This window comes from Salminus brasiliensis, chromosome 6, assembly GCF_030463535.1.
Source record: "Salminus brasiliensis chromosome 6, fSalBra1.hap2, whole genome shotgun sequence".
Classification (NCBI taxonomy): domain Eukaryota; kingdom Metazoa; phylum Chordata; class Actinopteri; order Characiformes; family Bryconidae; genus Salminus; species Salminus brasiliensis.
Genome location: NC_132883.1, coordinates 1391569 through 1414398, shown reverse-complemented (window position 1 = coordinate 1414398; position 22830 = coordinate 1391569). Strand labels below are relative to the sequence as shown.

Here is a 22830-nt window from a genome sequence, read left to right as displayed (position 1 = left end):
TCAAACATCAGGTTCTTTATTATTCTTCACTCCAGAGGAACACAGGAGCACCTGACTGCCTATAAAACAGACTGTTCAAATCTGGGTTCTTATAAACACACTGATCTGGATCAGAGAACCAGAACCTACAAAGTCACTGGCTTTTACTTCAGCAATGTAGTTCTTACTGCAGTGAGGGTTCTTCTCAGAACATCAGCATCTAATACAAACATCTGCCGGTACAGCAGAGACACGGAACCAAACAGAAAAGCCTGGACCCGAATAATAAGCAGATGTACACACTCCAGAGTGAGGAACCTCAGATCATCAGTCTGCACTGCATGCATTTCGCTGTGGCACGCTTAAACAAGGTTCTTCAAGGGTTGTTTAGTAAACAGTCAGTCTATGTACAACCTTGACATCTCCAAGAACCGTCTGATTGCTTAAAAATGGTTATCTGATGGTTGGAGAACCCTTCTTTGCTTTAGTGTTCCATCTAAAGCATAGAGGCTCTCACTGCACAGTCGGAAATTCTTATAAAAGGCGATTTCTAAAGGTTCCCCAAGGGTTCTTTAGTAAAGTGATATCTTGGAGAACCTATTTCAATGTCTAAATGTCTCTCTGTCTTGTTAAAGGTTTCCTCTGATTGGTGAAAAGCCTATTGTATACGGTTCTACATGGAACCTATTCATTATTGACTATCAGTACGATCAGAGAACCCTTCTTGCTTTAGTGTTGAGTTTAAAACCTCCCTGAAAAAGTAGAAGCTGTAACTGCACAGTGCAGGTTCTAATATAATGGGTTTTCTAGTAACTGTACTTTAGCCTGGCTAGCTCTCACTGTGAGCTGCTGATGAAACTACCTCCACCATGTTTAGAGGCTGTACTTTAGCCTGGCTAGCTCTCACTGTGAGCTGTTGATGAAACTACCTCCACCATGTTTGGAGGCTGTACTTTAGCCTGGCTAGCACACAAATACATTTAACCACACATTAGACGCTTATGTCTAATTCCCCCTGGATGTTTATGGTACACCCTTACAAATCTGGGTTCTTCAGGGGTTCTCTGAACTGAGAGAACTGAGGTTCTGTATATATTCACTAACTTCAATGATTATTATGATACAGAACCTTAGAGAACATAAGAACCATTTCGATGCATTAGTGGTTCTGAACATGGTTAAACGGTTGCTCAGATACAAAGAGAAAGCCCTTTAGATGTTAAATGGTTCTATATAGAACCAAGGGGTTCCATTACTGTTGAGTCAAAGAACCCCTTTTGCTGAAGTCTTTTCGGAAAAAGTAGAAGCTGTTACTGCACAGTGCACGTTCCAAAAAAGGGGCTTTCTAAAGGTTCTTTAGTAAAGACAATGGTTCCATGTAGAACCACAGAAAATCAAAGAACCATTTTAATGCTTTTCCATTTCCGGTTCTTTGTCTTTACAGAACCTTAAAAATGGTTCTATGAAGCACTAAAAAGGGTTCCACTATAGTTACGAGTAAAAGAACGTATTTAGCTTTAGAGTTCAGTCATCCCCTAAACAGTAGCGGCTGTTACTGCACTGTGCACTTTCTCATAGAACGTTCTAAATGTTCTCTAGTAAAGACAATGGTTCTATGTAGAACTACAACAAGTGATACAACTGTGGATGGGATGCTCAAGTGGTTCTTGGTCTGGTAAAATGGTTCTTTTGTATGACAGTAAACCTCTTGTGTAATATTATTTAAAGAACCTGGACAAACAACATGGTTCTACATAGCACAAGAGCACTAAAAAGGGTTCCACTATTGTTACAAGTCATAGAACCTTGTTCGGTACTACACAGAACCCTTGCTGTTTAGAGCGTAAACACAGGCTCTTTAACTTTCACCATTAAAAATGGAATACAATCCAGTACACACCCAGTACTGGTTCAGTGTTGTTGAGGTTCTGAATATAAATATGGAAATTTTCTGCATAATTAACACAACATTTGCATATTTTTACTAAATGTAAATACAGCATGAGTTTGACTAAATGACTGTATAAACAGTACCTGTGCAGTAAAGTGTGCTGAGGTGCGTCTGGACTGTAGAGGATGTGAGGTTGTACCATTAACAGTTAGGGGTGCACCGACTAATCCACAACCTAATTGGTTGGCAACTAATTTACTAATCGATTAGTTGGTGACGTCATCGCGCGTGTTTCTCGCACTAACTAGGAAAGTTTCGAGAGGCGCGTGAACCGCGGATTAAAAGCCAAACTTCAACCATAACAGAGTGAAAAACAGCTAAAAATCCCTCAAATATGAACAAATATGAATAAATATGAATAAATATGAGGAGGAGAGCAAACACGGGTTCAAACAAAACAGCCAATCAGCTTGCTGCTTACGACTAAAGCCCCGTTATTCAGCAAAAAGAGCCAATCATCTTTCAGGTCACGGTTAAAGTCCAGCCTTTCCACAAAAAAGGAGCCAATCAGCTTGCTGGTTGCGACTAAAGCCCCGCCTTTCAACAAAAAGAGAGCCAATCAGCTTGCTGGCAACGACTAAAGCCCCGCCTTTCAACAAAAAGAGAGCCAATCAGCTTGCTGGTTGCGACTAAAGCCCCGCCTTTCAACAACAAAAAAAAAGGAGCCAATCAGCTTGCTGGAAACGACTAAAGCCCCGCCTTGTAACAAAAAAGGAGCCAATCAGCTTGCTGGCAACGACTAAAGCCCCGCCTTTCAACAACAACAAAAAAAGGAGCCAATCAGCTTGCTGGCAACGACTAAAGCCCCGCCTTTCAACAAAAAAAAAAAAAGGAGCCAATCAGCTTGCTGGCAACGACTAAAGCCCCGCCTTTCAACAAAAAAAAAAAAAGGAGCCAATCAGCTTGCTGGCAACGACTAAAGCCCCGCCTTTCAACAAAAAAAAAAAAAGGAGCCAATCAGCTTGCTGGCAACGACTAAAGCCCCGCCTTGTAACAAAAAAGGAGCCAATCAGCTTGCTGGCAACGACTAAAACCCCGCCTTTCAACAAATAACGAGCCAATCAGCTTGCTGATGACGAGCTTAGACCGAGTGACAATATAGTGTTTCCGGTCAGACCGTGTCAAAATAAAAGTCACTAATACAAACGAAGCAGAAACGCAGGATCGTTTGAACTGAGGGTTAAATTTACTCTCATTTTTCTCCCTTTTCTCTTTTTCTGCTGATCTGAAAAATTAAGAGAAACGAATGAAGTTCTTTTAAATTTTATTGCTGCTATTTTGTGCATCCTTGGTTTTAAATTTTGACAGGAAAAAGATATTGGAGACGTATTGATCTTTTATATTTGCTGGAAAGTTTATTAAAACAGTGAAGTTTTGAATAAATTATTAATCTTTGTTGTCTTCATTGTTCGTTAGCAAATATATAAAACAACCACAAGCTAAATTTAAAATCTGATTTATGATGATAAAATCAATCAATCAAAGTGTTCACAAGTTATTCGGTAACTGAGCCATTTATAATCTGAATAACAGATTATTTGTTTTTATAATCGATAAATTATTTCACCATTAAAATAGTTGTTTGTTGCAGCTCTGTTAACAATACATGACCAGGGGTGCACACTTTGGCACACAACTGTATGTAATATATATATATATATATATATAATCTCATAAACCTACTGGTATATTTAAAACATTTAAAGTGTAAAATCAGAGGGTGCTTCAGCCAATCAGGCAGCAGTATCACTGAGAACAGTGCCCTCCGCAGCAGTCATGAGTTCTACACTGAAACACACTCATGTGAATGATGTGTCCGAGTTCACCTCCTCCTTTAACCTGACCTCACTGTCCGGACGGCACCAACGCTACTAAAACCGATCAGTCACCTGATCCTGATCCTGATCCAGTGTGTCTTTAAATAGAAGCTGATAAATAACTCTTCCTCTCTTTATAAAGATTTCTGTAAAAATATGATTTCAAGATTGTCAGTGTGTGTAAGTGCCACGAGTGTGAGTGCAACGTTAACAGCAGAGTCAGAAGCTGGGCCGTGGTGCAGCGCGGGTTAGCTGGATTCTGCAGCGTGATTGGTCTGTATATAGCAGGTCCACGAGCGTGGCTTCAGCAGGTCCAGGAAAGACGGCTGAGAGAGAGAAAATCGAAGGATTAGGAACTGAACACATGGACACTATATGGACAAAAGTATTGGGACACCTTCTCATTCATTGCTTCTTCTGAAATCAAGGGTATTAAAATAGTTTCTCCTGCTTCTGTTGGAGTAACTGTTCTCTACTGTCCAGAGAAGAAGACTTTCTACTAGATTTTGGAGGAGGAGCATTGCTGTGAGGATTTGATTGACTGCATTCAGTAACAAGAGCATAATGAGGTCAGGATGCTGGATGATGATCACCACCCCACCTCATCATCCCCAACTCGCCCAGTGCAGTGACCTATAATACAGGTGGTGGCGCTTACCTCCTGAAGGGGGCAGTATCTCTGGGCGTACCATTCCTGAGAGTAAAGGCAGATCAGGACCCCCTGACCCAGGAACAAGGCTGTCCACATGATCACGTTCCATACTGGACCCTTCCTCCGGTCGTGCAGGATGAAGTTAAACATCACTGAGGTGGAAGAAAGGAAAGATGACAGAAGAAGATGTTAATACAGTGTAAGTATCGCGTGCTGATTGGCTGGAGCTCTGCCTATTGAGGGCTGACTGGCTGGCGCTCTGGCTTCTGAGGGCTGACTGGCCGGAGCTCTGGCTTCTGAGGGCTGACTGGCCGGAGCTCTGGCTTCTGAGGGCTGACTGGCCGGAGCTCTGCCTACTGAGTGCTGACTGGCTGACGTCCTGGCTTCTGAGGACTGACTGGCCGGAGCTCTGGCTTCTGAGGGCTAACTGGCCGGAGCTCTGGCTTCTGAGGGCTGACTGGCCAGAGCTCTGGCTTCTGAGGGCTGACTGGCCGGAGCTCTGCCTACTGAGTGCTGACTGGCCGGAGCTCTGGCTTCTGAGGGCTGACTGGCCGGAGCTCTGGCTTCTGAGGGCTGACTGGCCGGAGCTCTGGCTTCTGAGGGCTGACTGGCCGGAGCTCTGCCTACTGAGGGCTGACTGGCTGACGTCCTGGCTTCTGAGGGCTAACTGGCCGGAGCTCTGGCTCCTGAGGGCTGACTGGCCGGAGCTCTGGCTTCTGAGGGCTGACTGGCTGGAGCTCTGGCTTCTGAGGGCTGACTGGCCAGAGCTCTGCCTACTGAGTGCTGACTGGCTGACGTCCTGGCTTCTGAGGACTGACTGGCCGGAGCTCTGGCTTCTGAGGGCTAACTGGCCGGAGCTCTGGCTCCTGAGGGCTGACTGGCCGGAGCTCTGGCTTCTGAGGGCTAACTGGCTGGAGCTCTGGCTTCTGAGGGCTGACTGGCCGGAGCTCTGGCTTCTGAGGACTGACTGGCCGGAGCTCTGCCTACTAAGAGGTGACTGGCTGACGTCCTGGCTTCTGAGGACTGACTGGCCGGAGCTCTGGCTTCTGAGGACTGACTGGCCGGAGCTCTGGCTTCTGAGGACTGACTGGCCGGAGCTCTGGCTTCTGAGGACTGACTGGCCGGAGCTCTGGCTTCTGAGGGCTAACTGGCTGGAGCTCTGGCTTCTGAGGGCTGACTGGCCGGAGCTCTGGCTTCTGAGGGCTAACTGGCTGGAGCTCTGGCTTCTGAGGGCTGACTGGCCGGAGCTCTGGCTTCTGAGGGCTGACTGGCCGGAGCTCTGGCTTCTGAGGGCTGACTGGCCGGATCTCTGCCTACTGAGTGCTGATTGGCTGGCACTTGATTAGCTGTCGTTCTATTCATACAGAAAGTTGATTCTTACTTCCGAAGCACATGAAGAGGCAGAAGAGGACGGGGTAGAAGAAGCCGAAGCAGATGGCCAGGACGTACTCATGAACCACAGCAGACACAGTAAACACTATCAGCATGGCGGCCGCACGGAACCGCTTCTGCGACATCTGTAGAAAATACAGCATCTTCAAATAATACAGCGTACAGCCAGGAACATGATAAACGGCTCATCGTCTAATCAAGCCAGGCAGGTGTTCCAGCTGGCTCGATACACCCCTCGCTCTCGTCCCAGCAGCCTTTACGAGTAAAGTGGGTGGAGAGTGGGTGGGGCTTATGTCATGTCTATCGATTTGTGAGCTACTCACCCACAGAAAGTCCCGATAGACGTAGTAATACAGCCAGTCGTGGACCACCACGTTCCAGGTACGGTAATAGTTGGCAAATGACGTCGAATTCCACCAGTCCTGCAGCACATGACCTCATTACAGTGACCAATCAGACAACAGCATCATTGCATCGCTCAAGACAACGCTCTAGAGTAGAAGGGGTTAACAAAATCCAGTACTTGTGTTAGCGACCTAATAAAACCTCTGCATACATAATATGGCCAAAAGTGTGTGGACACCTCTCCTAATTACTTACACTTACACTTACACCTATTGCTATCAGCTGTAAAAAGGACAAGCATACAGCCAATCAGTCGGCAAATACACCTTCACCACAAGCCAGTTCATGGAATGTCAGCCCTGCTAGAGTTGCCCCAGCCAACTGTAAACCTTTCCAGAAGAGTGAAATGCATGGGGGCAGCAAAGGGAGCGGCAATTCCATTTCAATGATGGACATTGTGTTGGACAATAGCTTATTCATCTATATGTGATAATCAATAATTAATATTCATATTTTGGTAATTAAATAAGGCCTAGTTCTGCTTTTGTGTTTCTGTGCTGTCTCAGACTCTGACTGGATCAGGATAAACTCAACTTTGTATATTATATATTATTATGTATTATTATGTATATATACATACAAATTATGAATTCTGCCAGTCTGCAGAATGACGTCAATCTACACTGTCCGGTTCTAATTAGATCAGAGGTTCTAACAGGTCTGTCATTTACCTTATAAAACATCCGGTCTCCAAAGCGCAGCATTTCAGCGAAGGCATTGAGCCAGCAGTGCAGAAAGGCAAAGAAACCCAGGAAGAGGACCAGCACTCCTGCACAAAACACACACCAACAAACCCAGCATGACCACTACATACACTGAAGCCTGATTACACACACAGCCCTTTCTAAAAGAACCGAGCGCAGTTCTGTTAAAGTGGACCTGGAAGGGAACCGGCTCCCCCTCAGTGCTTCATCTGCTTCTCTTTAGCGCTGACGAGATCTCAGACTCCGGCTATGACCCCAAAATCTACTCTACGTTCCTCAAAGAAAAGACATGTGAGTCTCTGTCCTGCCCTTGTGCTGCCCTTGTTCCTCATCTGTGTCTGTGTCTAAACGTTGGTGTCCCCTTGTCTCCTCCTTGGCTCCGCCCCTAGCACCGCCCAGTCATTAATGTTCCCCCCTGTGTCTTCTTTGTAGCCCTGCCCAGGTGTTGCTGATTGTGTCTTGTGCTCTTCCACCCTTGCGTTTGCTCTGTGGCTTGGCTGGCGTTGTCTACGTTGATGCTGTAGGTTCTATGTCTGTATTTCTGTCTGTCTGGTTGTCATGCTTTGTTCTCTGTGCTTTGTTAGTTTATGTTATTATTGTTATTATTATTATTATTAATAATAATAATAACAATAATAATCATGTATAATATAGGTGCCTAGGGAGGCAGAGCGGCTAAAAGCTCTTTTTTAAGAGTTTATAGTCATGTGTAGCTCAGCTTGCTTTGTTTCTACATGTGTGTGTCTGCCCTTGTTCCTGCGTTTAGGCTCAATATGTGCTCCTGATGTGCAGGTGTACGTCCCGACTCCACCTTTGCCCCGCCTGGTCATTAGTGTTTCCACATGTGTCTTCTCTGCAACTTCGTACTTGTCACTATCCCCAGATGTTCCTTGTTCTTTATACCTCTTAGGTGTGTTTCCCTATGTTCCCTGCAGCACTTTGTTTGGCCTGCTGCATTTCAATTAACCAGTTGCTCAACCTTTGTTTACAATGTAGCCGAGATCAGACATAAAATATGAATAAAAAAAATAAACAGGAGGAATTTACATATTATAAAATAAGTCAAATAAATGATAATAATTTAATCCAAAATTAAAAGTCAAATTTAAACAAACCACCAAAATATAACGATAAGTCAAGATAGGGATTTTTAGGGTTCTGTGGTGGTCTTTAGTGGGGTCTAGTGCAACTTTCAGAGTTTGGGCAACTCAGCTTTCTGCAAGTGGCCTGTTGTATTACATATAAACTGCAAGGAATTTGATGTTTGGGTATCATTATTATTATTATTATTATTATTATTATTATTATTATTTTGTGGCTCCAGTGTGTCCAGAGCTGAAATGGTTCTACAAGAGAACCTTCATTTCTCTCAGCAGAACTGACCTGTGTAGAACTGGATTGGTATTTCTGTACAAATAAGACACTTTTATTATCTGAAATCATGGCTTTGCTCACAAAATCCCAAATCAATCAATCAATCAATCAATCATTCACATCCAACATATCTACTGTATGGAACCAGGGATCCACAGATCCTCCAGTTCCAGGTTTAGGTCTGTCCCAACACTCACCAGCACCCCTCCCCTGTAAGAGCGTACCTGGCAGAATGGAGTTGAAGACGCAGAGCACCATCACCCTGAGGTCAAACAGCTGGAGGCTGCGGAACTGAGGGATGCAGAGCCTCACGAACACGTAATAGGCATAAAACAGACACCCCAGAACCTGCAACCACAACCACACCACGTCCAGTTCAGTCCAAACGTCCTCTCCAGGAGCTCTCTGGGCTCAGATCTAGACAACTATCTGGCTAAGAGGGGAGTCTATTATCACTGTAGACCAGTGCTCTTCAACCCTGGTCCTGGAGTCCCACTGCTCAGCACATTGTAGTGCTTCCCAGCTCCCGAAACACCGGAGTTATAGTATCAGAGAGAGTCAGAGCAGCGTGACACAACACATACGCAAGAATCTGTTCTGGGAGAAAGGGAATGACTGACATCTAGTGGAAAGAACAGGTACTGCAGCAATAACTGCTTTAGAAAGGTAAAGTTCTACATTCATTTTACTCCCAATTTCTACAGTTTAGAAATGCTCATGTATCACCATCCACATCATACACAATCTTATCCAATATCTGTGCACCTCTGATTAAATGACATGCATTTGATTAACCCTTAAACAGCCTATGTCCCGCCGGCGGTCCGAGAGCGTTATTACAAACTTCCCTAATCCTGAAGAACAGCCCCACTGGACATCTGCCCTGTAGCTACTGAACAATACACCTCAGTGTGAGATAAGCCTTGGAGTGGTTAAGGGGTTCCATTACCACCACACTTCTGCACTTTTACTTTTTATAATAAGTTTATTTACTTAATTTAAAGCTACTTAATTGAACATTCCTCACAATTCCCACATCAATACACTGCGAAGATTAATGGTTAATATGTACGAATATTTTCAGAGAAATAAATATGACCAGGTCTCCAAAATAGAAGTCTAATCAGACTGGGTTACTCATGCCGTTTTTTAAACCCTACACTGGAGTGGACACATGCACTTCCACCCTGACCCAGATTCACATCGATTTCACCACCAGGCCAAATCTTCTGTGATGGGTTTCTTCGTCACATTAAAGCAGCAGTATGCAACATCCTGTATCAGTTCCACCTCAAACCAGCAGCTTCAGGATCATGCTGACACTCCACTGACTGTAACAGGGGGAGAATGGTGTCTCCGTCATTCCCACTCCGGGCCGGAGCGCTGCTGCTGCTACTGCACTAGGTTTGGTGGTGGAGCTGCAGGAGGAGAACCTCTCTCCAGAACTGCTGTGTAACGCTGCAGAACCCATAGAGTCATATTAGTGTAAAATCCTGTAGTGTTACTCTACCGCCTCAGCCCACATACTGCTCCACCTTCAAATCAAGCTTCTGGAGCTTCTCTCAGCTGTCCATGAGGTGAATTACACTCCCGACTGTAGGGGGAGCCCAGGAGCAAAAAATACCAATTGTCACATACTGCTGCTTTAAATGATTTTGTTGGAAATTAACGGGTTAACTACATTCAAGAGCACTGTACATTTAGTAGTTTGGACACCCCTTTTGCATACCTCCGTATCTATAAATGCATATAAACATATCCACACATTCCATTACGGCCTACCTGTAAGAACTTAGTGGCGACGTAACTCCAGCGCACACGCGGGTTCCTAACAACAGAGAGACTAATCAGGCTATGAGCAGTTAAGAGAACCTGGTTCTAAGAGTGATAAAGGCCACAAGAGCGGTATAAACTCCACCATACTGAAGCACAGGGAATGAGGTGTACCTTGGGTAGCTGTCCCGGTATATCAGAGTGGGGGCGAAGAGGAAGTACAGGTATGGGGTCATCTGAGGGATGGCAGATGACTCTGAGTGAAAGACAGCAGAGGTGTGAGTGGACGGTCAACGCCCCCGTAACTAAACCAATCTGAAATTCAGTTCTTACGGGTTCCGTCTCTGCCTGAAGACCAGACTCTTGGCACACTTTCCCTGGTGAAGGAGTGCACCTTCATCATCAGACGCACCTGAAGAACACAGAGGACATTACAGGGCAGGTCCAGCAGAAACAGATGTTAGACGCCTTCAGTGGACAGGATTTTCCAGAGAAGCACAGAAGAGACAGCAGGGTTCTAGAAATAATGCTCAATAGAAAGTCCAGGCACTTAGAACGTTGAATATTTTCTAGCGACTGATAACGCTACGCGTTCTACACTGAGAACGCTACCCGTTCTACCCTGAGAACGCTACCCGTTCTACCCTGAGAACGCTACCCGTTCTAGACCAACATGGCATCCTGTTCTACACTGAGAACCCTACCCGTTCTACCCTGAGAACGCTACCTGTTCTAGACCAACATGGCATCCTGTTCTACACTGAGAACCCTACCCGTTCTAGACTGAGAAAGCTATCCATTCTAGACCAACAAGGCATCCTGTTCTACACTGAGAACCCTACCCGTTCTAGACTAAGAACGCTACCCATACTAGACCAACAAGGCATCCTGTTCTACACTGAGAACCCTACCCGTTCTAGACTGAGAACGCTACCCATTCTAGACCAACAAGGCATCCTGTTCTACACTGAGAACCCTACCCATTCTACACTGAGAACCCTACCCATTCTAGACTGAGAAGGCAATCTGTTCTACACTGAGAACCCTACCCGTTCTAGACTAAGAACGCTACCCATACTAGACCAACAAGGCATCCTGTTCTACACTGAGAACCCTACCCGTTCTAGACTGAGAACGCTACCCATTCTAGACCAACAAGGCATCCTGTCCTACACTGAGAACCCTACCCATTCTAGACTGAGAACGCTACCCATTCTAGACCAACAAGGCATCCTGTTCTACACTGAGAACCCTACCCGTTCTAGACTAAGAACGCTACCCATACTAGACCAACAAGGCATCCTGTTCTACACTGAGAACCCTACCCGTTCTAGACTAAGAACGCTACCCATACTAGACCAACAAGGCATCCTGTTCTACACTGAGAACCCTACCCGTTCTAGACTGAGAACGCTACCCATTCTAGACCAACAAGGCATCCTGTTCTACACTGAGAACCCTACCCATTCTACACTGAGAACCCTACCCATTCTAGACTGAGAAGGCAATCTGTTCTACACTGAGAACCCTACCCGTTCTAGACTAAGAACGCTACCCATACTAGACCAACAAGGCATCCTGTTCTACACTGAGAACCCTACCCATTCTACACTGAGAACCCTACCCATTCTAGACTGAGAAGGCAATCTGTTCTACACTGAGAACGCTGCCTGTTCTAGACCAACAAGGCAACCAGGTCTACACTGATTATGCTACCTGTTCTAGACTGATGATACCTGAATGAGACCCGTTCCAGTATGAAGTGCCATCTGCTCCGGGTTCTAAATCCTACCTGCTCTAGAATGAGGATGAAGCGGGAGGCGGGAGGAAGACCGTTTCTCAGCACAATGTACGTCGGCAGGAAGCCGAGCCCCAGGCCCTGGTAGAGCAGGAGAAGGACGCCAGCCAGGAGGGTAAACAGGGAACGGTGGCGTGACGCTGGGTACACAACAGCCCACGAGTGCAGCAGCACGTACGGAACCACCAGCGCCGACATAAACATGCAGATCCACGTGACCACCACAAGGGGGAGCTGTCCAAAAGCGTAGACCAGCAGATCAAAATCTAAAACCAGTCTGCGAGCAAGACAGGGATGGACAATCAGAATGACTCGGTAAATAAACGGACACAATATTAATAGATAATAATAACAAAATAATGCTCCAAAATAATGCTCAATCCCTCATCTCAGCAGCGAGCTCACATAAATATACGGTAGTCTGAGGAATAGCCAGTAAAAACACATTTTTTAGGCAGCTTAAATCTGATATGTGACAAATATCAAAACAGAAAAATATCAGAAGAGGTCACTAGCCTGGCTTTTATTGAACTGCACCATAAATGTGTCAAATGGTGTGTTGTATTATTTTTATTTTTCCTTATTATTTTTAAAAGATATTTTATTATAAAATAAAATATAAAATATTTTTTACATGCATCAGAGCATAGGACACACATGTGACAATGTCACACTGAGGCACAGAAATGGTAGCTAATTGGAGATATTCACGTTTTTATGCCAGAAAATTTAACTTTAACTTTAACTGAATAAACTTTTAAAATTATAGACAATTATAGACCTATTACAATCTAAGAAAAAAAAAAAAAAAAATTAATTAATTATATTAATTAAATAATTAATTTCCCCCAGAAAATATGGTGACACTTTTTGATAATCACTACATTTAATTAGAAACACTGTAATCATGTGCTCCCATTATCAACAGCATTACAATTTACTAACACAGACTGTTGGAAAGTTATGCCAGATGATGATCAATTTAGTAATGATCAATTTAATTTATTAAAGGTATAATGTAAAAAAAACTTGCTTGGCAGTCACACCATAGGACAAATTTGAGATTTGGCTCAAATAAATAGCATTTTTGACTAAAAAAATTAGCATTTTTTCTAACAGCAGGTCCAGGTTTGGGACGACCCAACACTCCAAAACTGATGGGTTGTTTTTTTACCCAAACACTGAGTTCAGGCTGTTGCTGGATCATTTCCACAGCCCAGAGTCGTGTTTTCTGCAGTATGTGTAAACCAACAGCTGAGTTACTTACACTATATGGACAAAAGTATTGGGACACCTGCTCATTAAGGGTATTAAAAACGAGTTGATCCTGCTTTTGTTGGAGTAACTGTCTCTACTGTCCAGAGAAGAAGACTTTCTCCTACTTGAATGAGCACTTTTGATGGGATGAGTTGGAGAGTTGGGGATGCTGGAGTTGGGGTGGTAATCATCCAGCATCCCCAACTCTCCAACTCATCCCATCAAAAGTACTGGATGGAGCTCCACCACCATCATTCCAGAGAACACAGTTCTTCCACTGCTCCACAGCTCCTCAATGCTGGGGGGCTTTATACCCCTCTAGCCCACACCAATAGCATGGTGCCAATAGATTCACCAATGTTGATCTGCTCCAGAGAGTCCTATTGTATTGGCAGTACTACTTCTCTACAGGCACTAGGCAAGTTGTGTGTGTGCATTTGCAGAACCCTGTCAGCGCTGGGTGTATTTCTATTCGGACACTTAGTCCGCCCTCAGTACCCGACTGTTGACCCAGTCACTGGAACCCAGTGTGTGCTGTGTTGTATAGTTGTAACATGCTCTTACCGGCCCTCGTCGATGAAGTCTACCACTAAGGTGCTGAGGATGAAGAGGATCAGGAGAGCGATGAACATGTGGTAAATAGTGCGAATATGATCCACTTCAAACAGCTCGCTGTGGAAACACAGGACAACAGCGCGAGTTTAGACGATGTCTCTACTGCCATTTATTCTCATCAGCTGTTATTAACCAGTTAGTGATTGGGTTTAATATTACTCTATATTAAATTTAATTAACAGGTAAGACGTATCCTGTTACTTGCTAATAAGTAATAAGTAATATGCTGTAAATGTTCAGGAGTGACTTACTCCAGTAATGACCGGCGAATGACGAACTGTTTACACAGACTCTGGGAAAGCCTTGTGTGTCTGCAGAGAGAAACAAAGATTGTATAAGATCAGATAGTCCTTTATTAGTCCCACAGTGGGGAAATTCACAGTGTCACAGCAGCAAAGGGATAGCAAGACATTCAGATGCTAAAAGTAGATAAATTACCAATATATACACAATATAAATAATATAAGTAAAAAACATATCGGAAAAATATTGCACATTGTACATTGTATTGTTACATTGAGGGATCTCTATTCCCTGAATGTGCGTGTAGTTAAGTGTGTGTGTATGTGGTCCGCTGGGAGCAGTGCTGATTGTAGAGTCTGACGGCAGCAGGAAGGAACACTCGGGGTGAAGCAGCCGGTCACTAAAGGAGCTGCCCAGTGCTGCCAGAGTCTCATGCATGGGGTGGGAGCTGTTCTCCAGTATGGATGCCAGCTTGGCTCTCATCCTCCTGTCTCCCACCACCTGCACTGGGTCTAAGAGGCGTCCCAGGACAGAGCCTTTAGTCGCTTCTTGTGTGCCGTTGAGATGCTACTGCCCCAGCAGGCCACTCCATAAAAGATGGCAGTGCTGTTAATTTATTCAGAACCAGATGTCCAAATGTTTGTGGACATCCCTTCTAATGACTGCATTCAGCTACTTTAGGTTGCACCCATTGCTGCTGACACAGATGTGCAAATGCACACACACAGCTTGTCTAGTCCCTGTAGAAGAGAAGTACTGCCAATAGAATAGGACTCCCTGGAGCAGATCAGCATCATGACCCAATTGGCTCCATGCTGTCTAATAATGCCAGGTGTGGGCTAGAGGGGTATAAAGCCCCCCAACATTGAGGAGCTGTGGAGCAGTGGAGGAACTGTGTTCTCTGGAATGATGGTAGTGGAGCTCCATCCAGGTGGGGAGTTGGGGATGATGAGGTTGGGTGGTGATCATCATCCAACATCCTGACCTCACTAACGCTCTTGTCACTGAATGCAATCAAATTCTCACAGCAATGCTCCATCCTCTAAAATCTAGTAGCAAGTCTTCTTCTCTGGACAGTAGAGACAGTTACTCCAACAGAAGCAGGGTCAGCTCTTTTTAATACCCTTGATTCCAGAAGAAGCAGTGAATGAGCAGGTGTCCCAATACTTTTGTCCATATAGTGTATGGTGTATGTGTGGGAATACTGGTGTCTTTCTGTTTTTTCTATGGTTAACATGTTAACATGCTTTTACCGTCACAGCAGGCTGTTACCATGGTAACTAGTTTGACCATCACCAGTCACAGGCCCACACGGGTGCCGGTATAAGGCTGCTGCTGAAACCAGCTGCACAGCTGAGTCATCTCTGGAGGCGGTTTACGTGAATCCAGTTGAACGGTGTGGTGCGAGTACCTGAGTTTAGCTCTCTCCTTGTCTGAGAGAAAAGGAGAAACGTGCGAGTTCTCAGAAGAACCACCCAAACTGCAGGATTCCTCCATCACACTGTCCACAAACTCATCCACCTGAGAATCAAAGTGGTGCATCATCTCCACCTTTAGGTTCTGGAATAAAGAGAACAGAGCCGCCTCAGTGTGACTGTAAAGGCTGTAAATCATTAGTGAGACGCAGACCTCAGTGTTTGCCTTTTTTCTTCATAATGTGGTTCTTTATACTGTATCAGAATTTCAGACGAATCGACCAATAGAAATGCTCCAAAATGACCCTGAATAAAATCTTTTTACATGAATAGTTTCTCCTCCTCCTGTAAAGCTGCAGTTTTGGAGATATGAGGTTTTTTTCCAGGACAGCGACAGTATGCAATATTTAAAATGATACGAATTTAGTATTATATATCAATTTTTTTTCATAAAATAATTTCACAGCAGTAACACACTTAACACAGTCAATGTTAGTGTTCTTCTTCCCAATTAAAGGACAAAGCAGGCCAAGCCCATCTACATTAACCACTAAAGCCAAGTCTATCAGATTTAATACATATATGAAACCTCTGCAACATCAGTGTGATAAACAATCTTAAATAATTATTAATTTATTATTAAAATTAAATATCTATCTATCTGCATGTCTGTCTGTCCTATGGCCTTATATGCAATATCTATATCTCTCTCTCTCTCTCTCTCTCTCTCTATATATATATATATATATATATATATATATATATATATATTTATGACATTTTAAAATGTCAAATAAATATTACATATATGAAGTATATATATATATATATATATATATATATATATATATATATATATACATAAAAAATAATTCCAGTTTTAAAGAATTACAATTATCTGGCGATTACTTGATGGTTCAGACTTTAAAGTGTGTTTTTTTACAGCAATAATACGCATATCATAGATTATGTATATATGTATTATATGTATATAAGACCTCTGCAACACCACTGTGATAAATTATGAATTATCTTAAATAATTATTAATAATTAAATATAATAATTATATTAGAAATCACATATCTATCCATCTATCTATATGTCTGTCTATCTGTCTGTATACAAAATTAAAGTCATATATGCAAAGTGTTATTTATTATAATTTTTTTTTAAATAATTGGCCAGAAAGTCAAATAAACAGAAAAGTACAATAACCTGACATATATGTGATGGTTCAGGCTTTAAAGGGTTCTCTTCTTTACTGGACTGCCCTCAGGAATTTCTCCCGTTCTCTCAGGACAGGACTGTCACACTCCACCTTTCACCCCAATGTTCTGAGAAGCCCAACTGACTCAGCTGGTAGGTCAGCAGGCAGTGATGCATTTACAGGGCGGTTCTTTCCGGTCTGTTTCTAAAGTAACTTGTGTAATTCTGACGTTTACAGCAACTTACTTCCCCATTCAGTGTGAACTTTCAGTTACCTTTATATCCAGTGACTGCTCCTAATTATCCTACACAATACCACATCTCTGCAGAAGCCTGACTCTGCAACGGCTATAGGATAATGCAGGTCATGCAGTTCTGTCCATTAGAAAAGGAAGAACAGCTGTAATCATGTCCTCAGCAGTACGTCCTTGTCACTGGACAACAAGTCCCCTCTCCTGCAGAGCGTCTTTAAAAAGAGCTGAAGACTCAAACTCTGAACTTTAACTTCTCTGACCCTCAAACGATCTGTAGGCAGCTTTAACCCAGAACACTCCGTCCACTTCAGCATGGACAGGCTTACAGATCTAAACCATGTAGAACTCTGTGTAACACTCTGACCTAATCCATGTAACACTGGTAACAGTCATTGGCCAAAACCATGTAACACTGCTAACACTCTGGCCTAAACCACTGACCTAAACCATGTAACACTGGTAACACTCTGGCCTAAACAGTGTAACACTGGTAACACCCTGACCTAAACCACTGACCTAAACCATGTAACACTGGTAACACCCTGGCCTAAACCACTGACCTAAACCATGTAACACTGGTAACACTCTGGCCTAAACCACTGACCTAAACCATGTAACACTGGTAACACTCTGGCCTAAACAGTGTAACACTGGTAACACCCTGGCCTAAACCACTGACCTAAACCATGTAACACTGGTAACACTCTGGCCTAAACCATGTAACACTGGTAACACCCTGGCCTAAACCATGTAACACTCTGGCCTAAACCATGTAACACTGGTAACACCCTGGCCTAAACCATGTAACACTCTGGCCTAAACCATGTAACACTGGTAACACCCTGGCCTAAACCATGTAACACTGGTAACACTCTGACCTAAACAATGTAACACCCTGGCCTAAACCATTGGCCTAAACCATGTAACACTGGTAACACCCTGGCCTAAATCACTGACCTAAACCATGTAACACTGGTAACACTCTGGCCTAAACCATGTAACACTGGTAATACTTAGGCCTAAACTATGTAACACCCTGGCCTAAACCATTGACCTAAACCTTGTAACACTGGTAATACTCAGGCCTAAACCATGTAACACTCTGGCCTAAACCATGTAACACTGGTAACACTCTGACCTAAACCATGTAACACTGGCAACACCCTGGCCTAAACCATGTAACACTCTGACCTAAACCTTGTAACACCCTGACCTAAACCATTGGCCTAAACCATGTAACACTCTGGCCTAAACCATGTAATACTGGTAACACTCTGACCTAAACCATGTAACACTGGTAATACTCAGGCCTAAACCATGTAACACTCTGGCCTAAACCATGTAACACTGGTAACACCCTGGCCTAAACCATGTAACACTGGTAACACTCTGACCTAAACCATGTAACACTGGTAACACTCTGACCTAAACCATGTAACACTGGTAACACCCTGGCCTAAACCATGTAACACTGGTAACACCCTGGCCTAAACCATGTAACACTCTGGCCTAAACCATTGGCCTAAACCATGTAACACTCTGGCCTAAACCATGTAACACTGGTAACACCCTGGCCTAAACCTTGTAACACCCTGGCCTAAACCATGTAACACTCTGGCCTAAACCATGTAACACTCTGGCCTAAACCATGTAACACTGGTAACACTCTGACCTAAACCATGTAACACTGGTAACACCCTGGCCTAAACCATGTAACACTCTGGCCTAAACCATGTAACACTCCGATCCAAACTATGGAACACTTGTGGACTCACCTGAACTTTCCTCCTCAGCAGAAGCTTTTTTTGAAGAACATGTTCCAGCTCCACATTTCCTAAAACAAAGCAAAAGAACAGATCAGTAACGGAGTCCCTGTTTATTCAGTCGAAGTCATTTCTGAATTCTGCACTGAAGCTGTTTCTACAAACAGAGGCGATGGTGTTGCTAGGTTACCACATGACTAATATTTGACCAGTATATGAGTCAACGAGTCAATATGATACAAATCAAACATTTGCATTTGTTACACTACCAACACAGGCAGAAGGCTGGTCGACAACACCTACAGCGCAGGGCACTCTGGACTCAGCCCAGCTGCATTTCACACACGGCCTCGACGCTCCTCAACAGCGGACAGTGTTGAGACGTATGAATGCTGCTGTTGTTCTGCAGTAAGTGGCTTAAGCTAGGAATCCATCCTAAACCCAGAGCAGAGAACAGATATACTCATACGCTGCCAGTACGATAACGCTGAGTGCAGGTTTACTACAGCATCCGGAGGGACGAGGAGAGCAGAAGGTGGGCTGAATTCTTCATTCTGAGGATTTAAGAACACTCTACATCCTCACAATCCCAACCATACACAAGCAGGTGTCCGGATCAGGCTCTAATAATGCATCAGACATGTGGGAAATAACACCATAACCAGCAATGTAACGTTATCTGGTAAGAGCATCTCAAATGATGCAATACACCCACAGAAGTGATGCATTACTCACTTCTCAAATCTCAGCAAGCTCAGTGAGGCAAAGGTCATCACCTTACAACATACACCTCAGCAGTGAGAGGGTTCTACTGTAGAAGCTCCAGATCTCATCAGATCAGATAAAGCAGGTGAACAAAAATCCAGTAAAAAGGAGAAACAAGAGCTTCTCATTCTGAAGAAAGAAAGTAGTGAGATCTTGTCGGTGAGCTAGTCTGAAGAAGAGCTCGGTTCCTCCAGGGTTCTCCTGGACGCCCCCCAGTCCAGCCAGCACAGCGTGGAGGATGTGTTCACCTCCATCATCATCATCATCATCAGCAGCAGCAGCAGCAGCAGCAGCAGCAGCAGCAGCAGCAGCTCACCTGATTCACCATCATTAAGCCCTGATTTACCACCAAACCAGGTGTTGATCTGAGGAGAACTCTAAATAATACTAGACTCCATGAGGAGAACTTTGGAGATGTTCTAATGATGAACACAGTGATGGAGAACCTCCACCACTTTCTGTAGGAGTGATATTATTAGTGTTTATTCTAATATCAGTATATAAACACTTACTGAACAGGTTACTGCATTAATATGTGTAGTTGGGTGTAGTGTAGTGTCGTTTGGGGTAGTGTGGTGTAGTTTGGTGTAGTGTAGTGTCGTGTAGTGTAGTTTGGTGTAGTGTGGTGTAGTGTAGTGTAGTGTCGTTTGGGGTAGTGTGGTGTAGTTTGGTGTAGTGTAGTGTCGTTGGGTGTAGTGTAGTGTCGTTTGGGGTAGTGTAGCGTAGTTTGGTGTAGTGTAGTGTGGTGTAGTGTAGTGTAGTGTCGTTTGGGGTAGTGTGGTGTAGTTTGGTGTAGTGTAGTGTCGTTGGGTGTAGTGTAGTGTCGTTTGGGGTAGTGTGGTGTAGTTTGGTGTAGTGTAGTGTCGTTGGGTGTAGTGTAGTGTCGTTTGGGGTAGTGTAGTGTCGTTTGGGGTAGTGTAGTGTGGTGTAGTGTAGTGTAGTGTCGTTTGGGGTAGTGTGGTGTAGTTTGGTGTAGTGTAGTGTCGTTGGGTGTAGTGTAGTGTCGTTTGGGGTAGTGTGGTGTAGTTTGGTGTAGTGTAGTGTCGTTGGGTGTAGTGTAGTGTCGTTTGGGGTAGTGTGGTGTAGTTTGGTGTAGTGTAGTGTAGTTTATCTTTACCGTTGGTGTTGTGTTGTTCCCTCTGGGCCCCTGTGCTGCCTGGATCCTTTGATCGTGATGTTTTGGGGAAGCTCCTTCTTGTGCATCGGCCCTCATTTTCATCTTCATCTTCCATCCTCCTGCTGATGAGAGAAGGCCAGGTCCAGCTTACCACACATGGACATTTAGTGTTTCTCACCTTTGTCTACTGCTTTGTGGTTGAGCTGCTGCTGCACCTCGCCGGCTCTATTTCAAAGTAACAACACTTACAGTTGGCCGGGGCAGCTCTAGCAGAGCAGCAGAGCTCTCTATCTGGACATGTTTTATCTTACATTCTACCTGCGTTCCAAAAACAAAACATTTAAGACAATTCTTTTTACTTAATACAAAAAATATCTTACACTATGATGATGAACTTCACATAGTTATAAAATATTAATATAAAATATACATACATATAAAAAATGTATTAAAAACAACTTTTTTGTTGCAATAAGCCTTTATGAATGCTTTCATGCACTGAAAAAAATGATACTTTGAAATTCCACTGATCAGCCAAAACATTAAAACCCCTGCTAACTAAGGATAATGATCTGGTTCCAGTGTCTCCAGTCAAGGGGTGGAGCTACATATATTAGTCAGCAGGTGAACAGTCAGTTCTTGAAGATGATGAAGGTGATGAAGCAGGAAAAATGGACAAGCGTAAAAATCTGAGACACTTTGACAAGGACCAAACTGTGATGTTCTAGATAATGACTGGATCAGAACATCTCCAGAACATCATCAAGCAGGTCTTATAGGGTGTTCCCTCTCGATATGCAATGGTCAGTACCTGCCAAAAGTGCTCAATGGAAGGACAACCAGTGGACCCGAGATAGGGTCACAGGCACCCAGGGCTCACTGATGCTCATGGAGGAAGAATCTGCTGCTGACATCTGAAGAGGTGTCCAGATACCATCAGAGATCTTGTGGAGTTCATGCCTGAACAGGTCTGAGCTGTTCCGACGGCATGAGGGGGAATTACACAACAAGAGGCAGTACCAGGCGGTACTAATGTTATGGCTGGTTGCAAATGTGTGTCTGTAACACAAAATCTGGAAAATTTGTGGACTCAGACGAACATCAACACATCTCACACACCTGGCTGAGGACCAAGGTGTGTGTGTCAGTGTGCTGTCAGGTACCTGATGAGGTACTGAGGTCACTGCAGGTCACTGCAGGTCAGGAAAACCAGAGCTGGTTCATCTTCTCCAGTCTTTGAACCCCTGAACGCCTCAGTCTGGATGCTGTGAGGTCTGGACGAGGCTGGAACTCAGAGCTGAAGCTGCAGGAAGTGCTCACGCTGGTCTTCTCCTCTCCCTGTTCCTGACCAGCCTGATTCCGGGGTTAATTTGAGGGACTTACCTCATCTGTCAGAGCTCCCCCTCCTGAGTGAGGCTTCGGTCTCCAGCGCAGGGTCTCTCTGAGCTTCACTGAACGCTGGAGAACCGAGCAGCTTCACTGCTGAACCTCATGATGAGGAAGCAGTGGGCGGGGCTACCGCTGAGTGACGCTCCCGTTGGCCGCTCTGATTGGCTGCAGCTGTAACGCTGTATGACGTGTGCAGAGGCAGTGAGTTGAGATGTTTTGGAAGGGGGATCTTGTGGTGTGCCATAGGAGCGTTATGAAACGCGCATAAGCGCTGGATGATGTGTTAAAAAGCAGTTCTGGAATCAGCTTAATGAGATGATTATGAAGTAAATGATATTTGACGTAATCAATTAAACCCTGATTGGTGTGTTAATAACAGTGTTATGAAGCATCATCAGTGTTCAGCAGATCAGCGGATACCTGTTACTGTTTATTTACTTCATAGAACATCTTATGTCGTCCCGCCAGGAGATCATAGAGGGTTCCACAATTGTTAAGAGTCTAATTACCCAAACTACAGCTGTTACTATTACTACTACTATTACTGATACTACTACTACTACTACTACTACTGATACTACTACTACTGCTACTACTACTACTGCTACTACTGCTACTGATACTGATACTATTACTGATACTACTACTACTGATACTACTACTACTACTACTACTACTACTGATACTACTACTACTACTACTACTACTACTGCTACTACTGCTACTGATACTGATACTATTACTGATACTACTACTACTGATACTACTACTACTACTACTACTACTACTGATACTACTGCTACTACTGCTACTACTGCTACTGATACTGATACTATTACTGATACTACTACTACTACTACTACTGATACTACTGCTACTACTGCTACTACTGCTACTGATACTGATACTATTACTGATACTACTATTACTGATACTACTACTACTACTGCTACTACTGCT

General features: G+C 43.9%; 1 protein-coding gene across 2 annotated transcripts; it reads right to left on the bottom strand.

Moving 5' to 3' along the window:
* On the bottom strand, positions 1 to 21970 carry soat1 (sterol O-acyltransferase 1). 2 transcript variants are annotated; one of them, XM_072681281.1, is made up of 16 exons: positions 21865 to 21970; positions 20482 to 20603; positions 18612 to 18670; positions 15372 to 15520; positions 13969 to 14028; positions 13667 to 13774; positions 11840 to 12122; positions 10381 to 10459; positions 10222 to 10303; positions 10057 to 10102; positions 8499 to 8622; positions 6868 to 6965; positions 6115 to 6213; positions 5781 to 5916; positions 4406 to 4551; positions 1 to 4073 (listed from the first exon to the last, which is right to left on the bottom strand). In XM_072681281.1, the coding sequence occupies exons 1-16, from the start codon at positions 21867 to 21869 to the stop codon at positions 3996 to 3998; spliced, it is 1674 nt and encodes a 557-aa protein (XP_072537382.1). In that variant the 5' UTR covers positions 21870 to 21970; the 3' UTR covers positions 1 to 3995. The 2 variants fall into 2 exon arrangements, with proteins under 2 accessions (XP_072537382.1, XP_072537383.1); XM_072681282.1 differs by lacking the exon at positions 21865 to 21970 and adding an exon at positions 21645 to 21856.
* Positions 21971 to 22830: the final 860 nt, after the last annotated feature.

What these genes read in the sequence shown, in the direction of transcription:
- soat1 (XM_072681281.1), bottom strand. An exon ending in TACCGGGACAGCTACCCAAG is followed by an intron (nt 10,103 to 10,221) that starts GTACACCTCATT and finishes CTCTGTTGTTAG; the next exon opens with GAACCCGCGTGTGCGCTGGA. An exon ending in GATACTGCCCCCTTCAGGAG is followed by an intron (nt 4,074 to 4,405) that starts GTAAGCGCCACC and finishes TCTCTCTCTCAG; the next exon opens with CCGTCTTTCCTGGACCTGCT.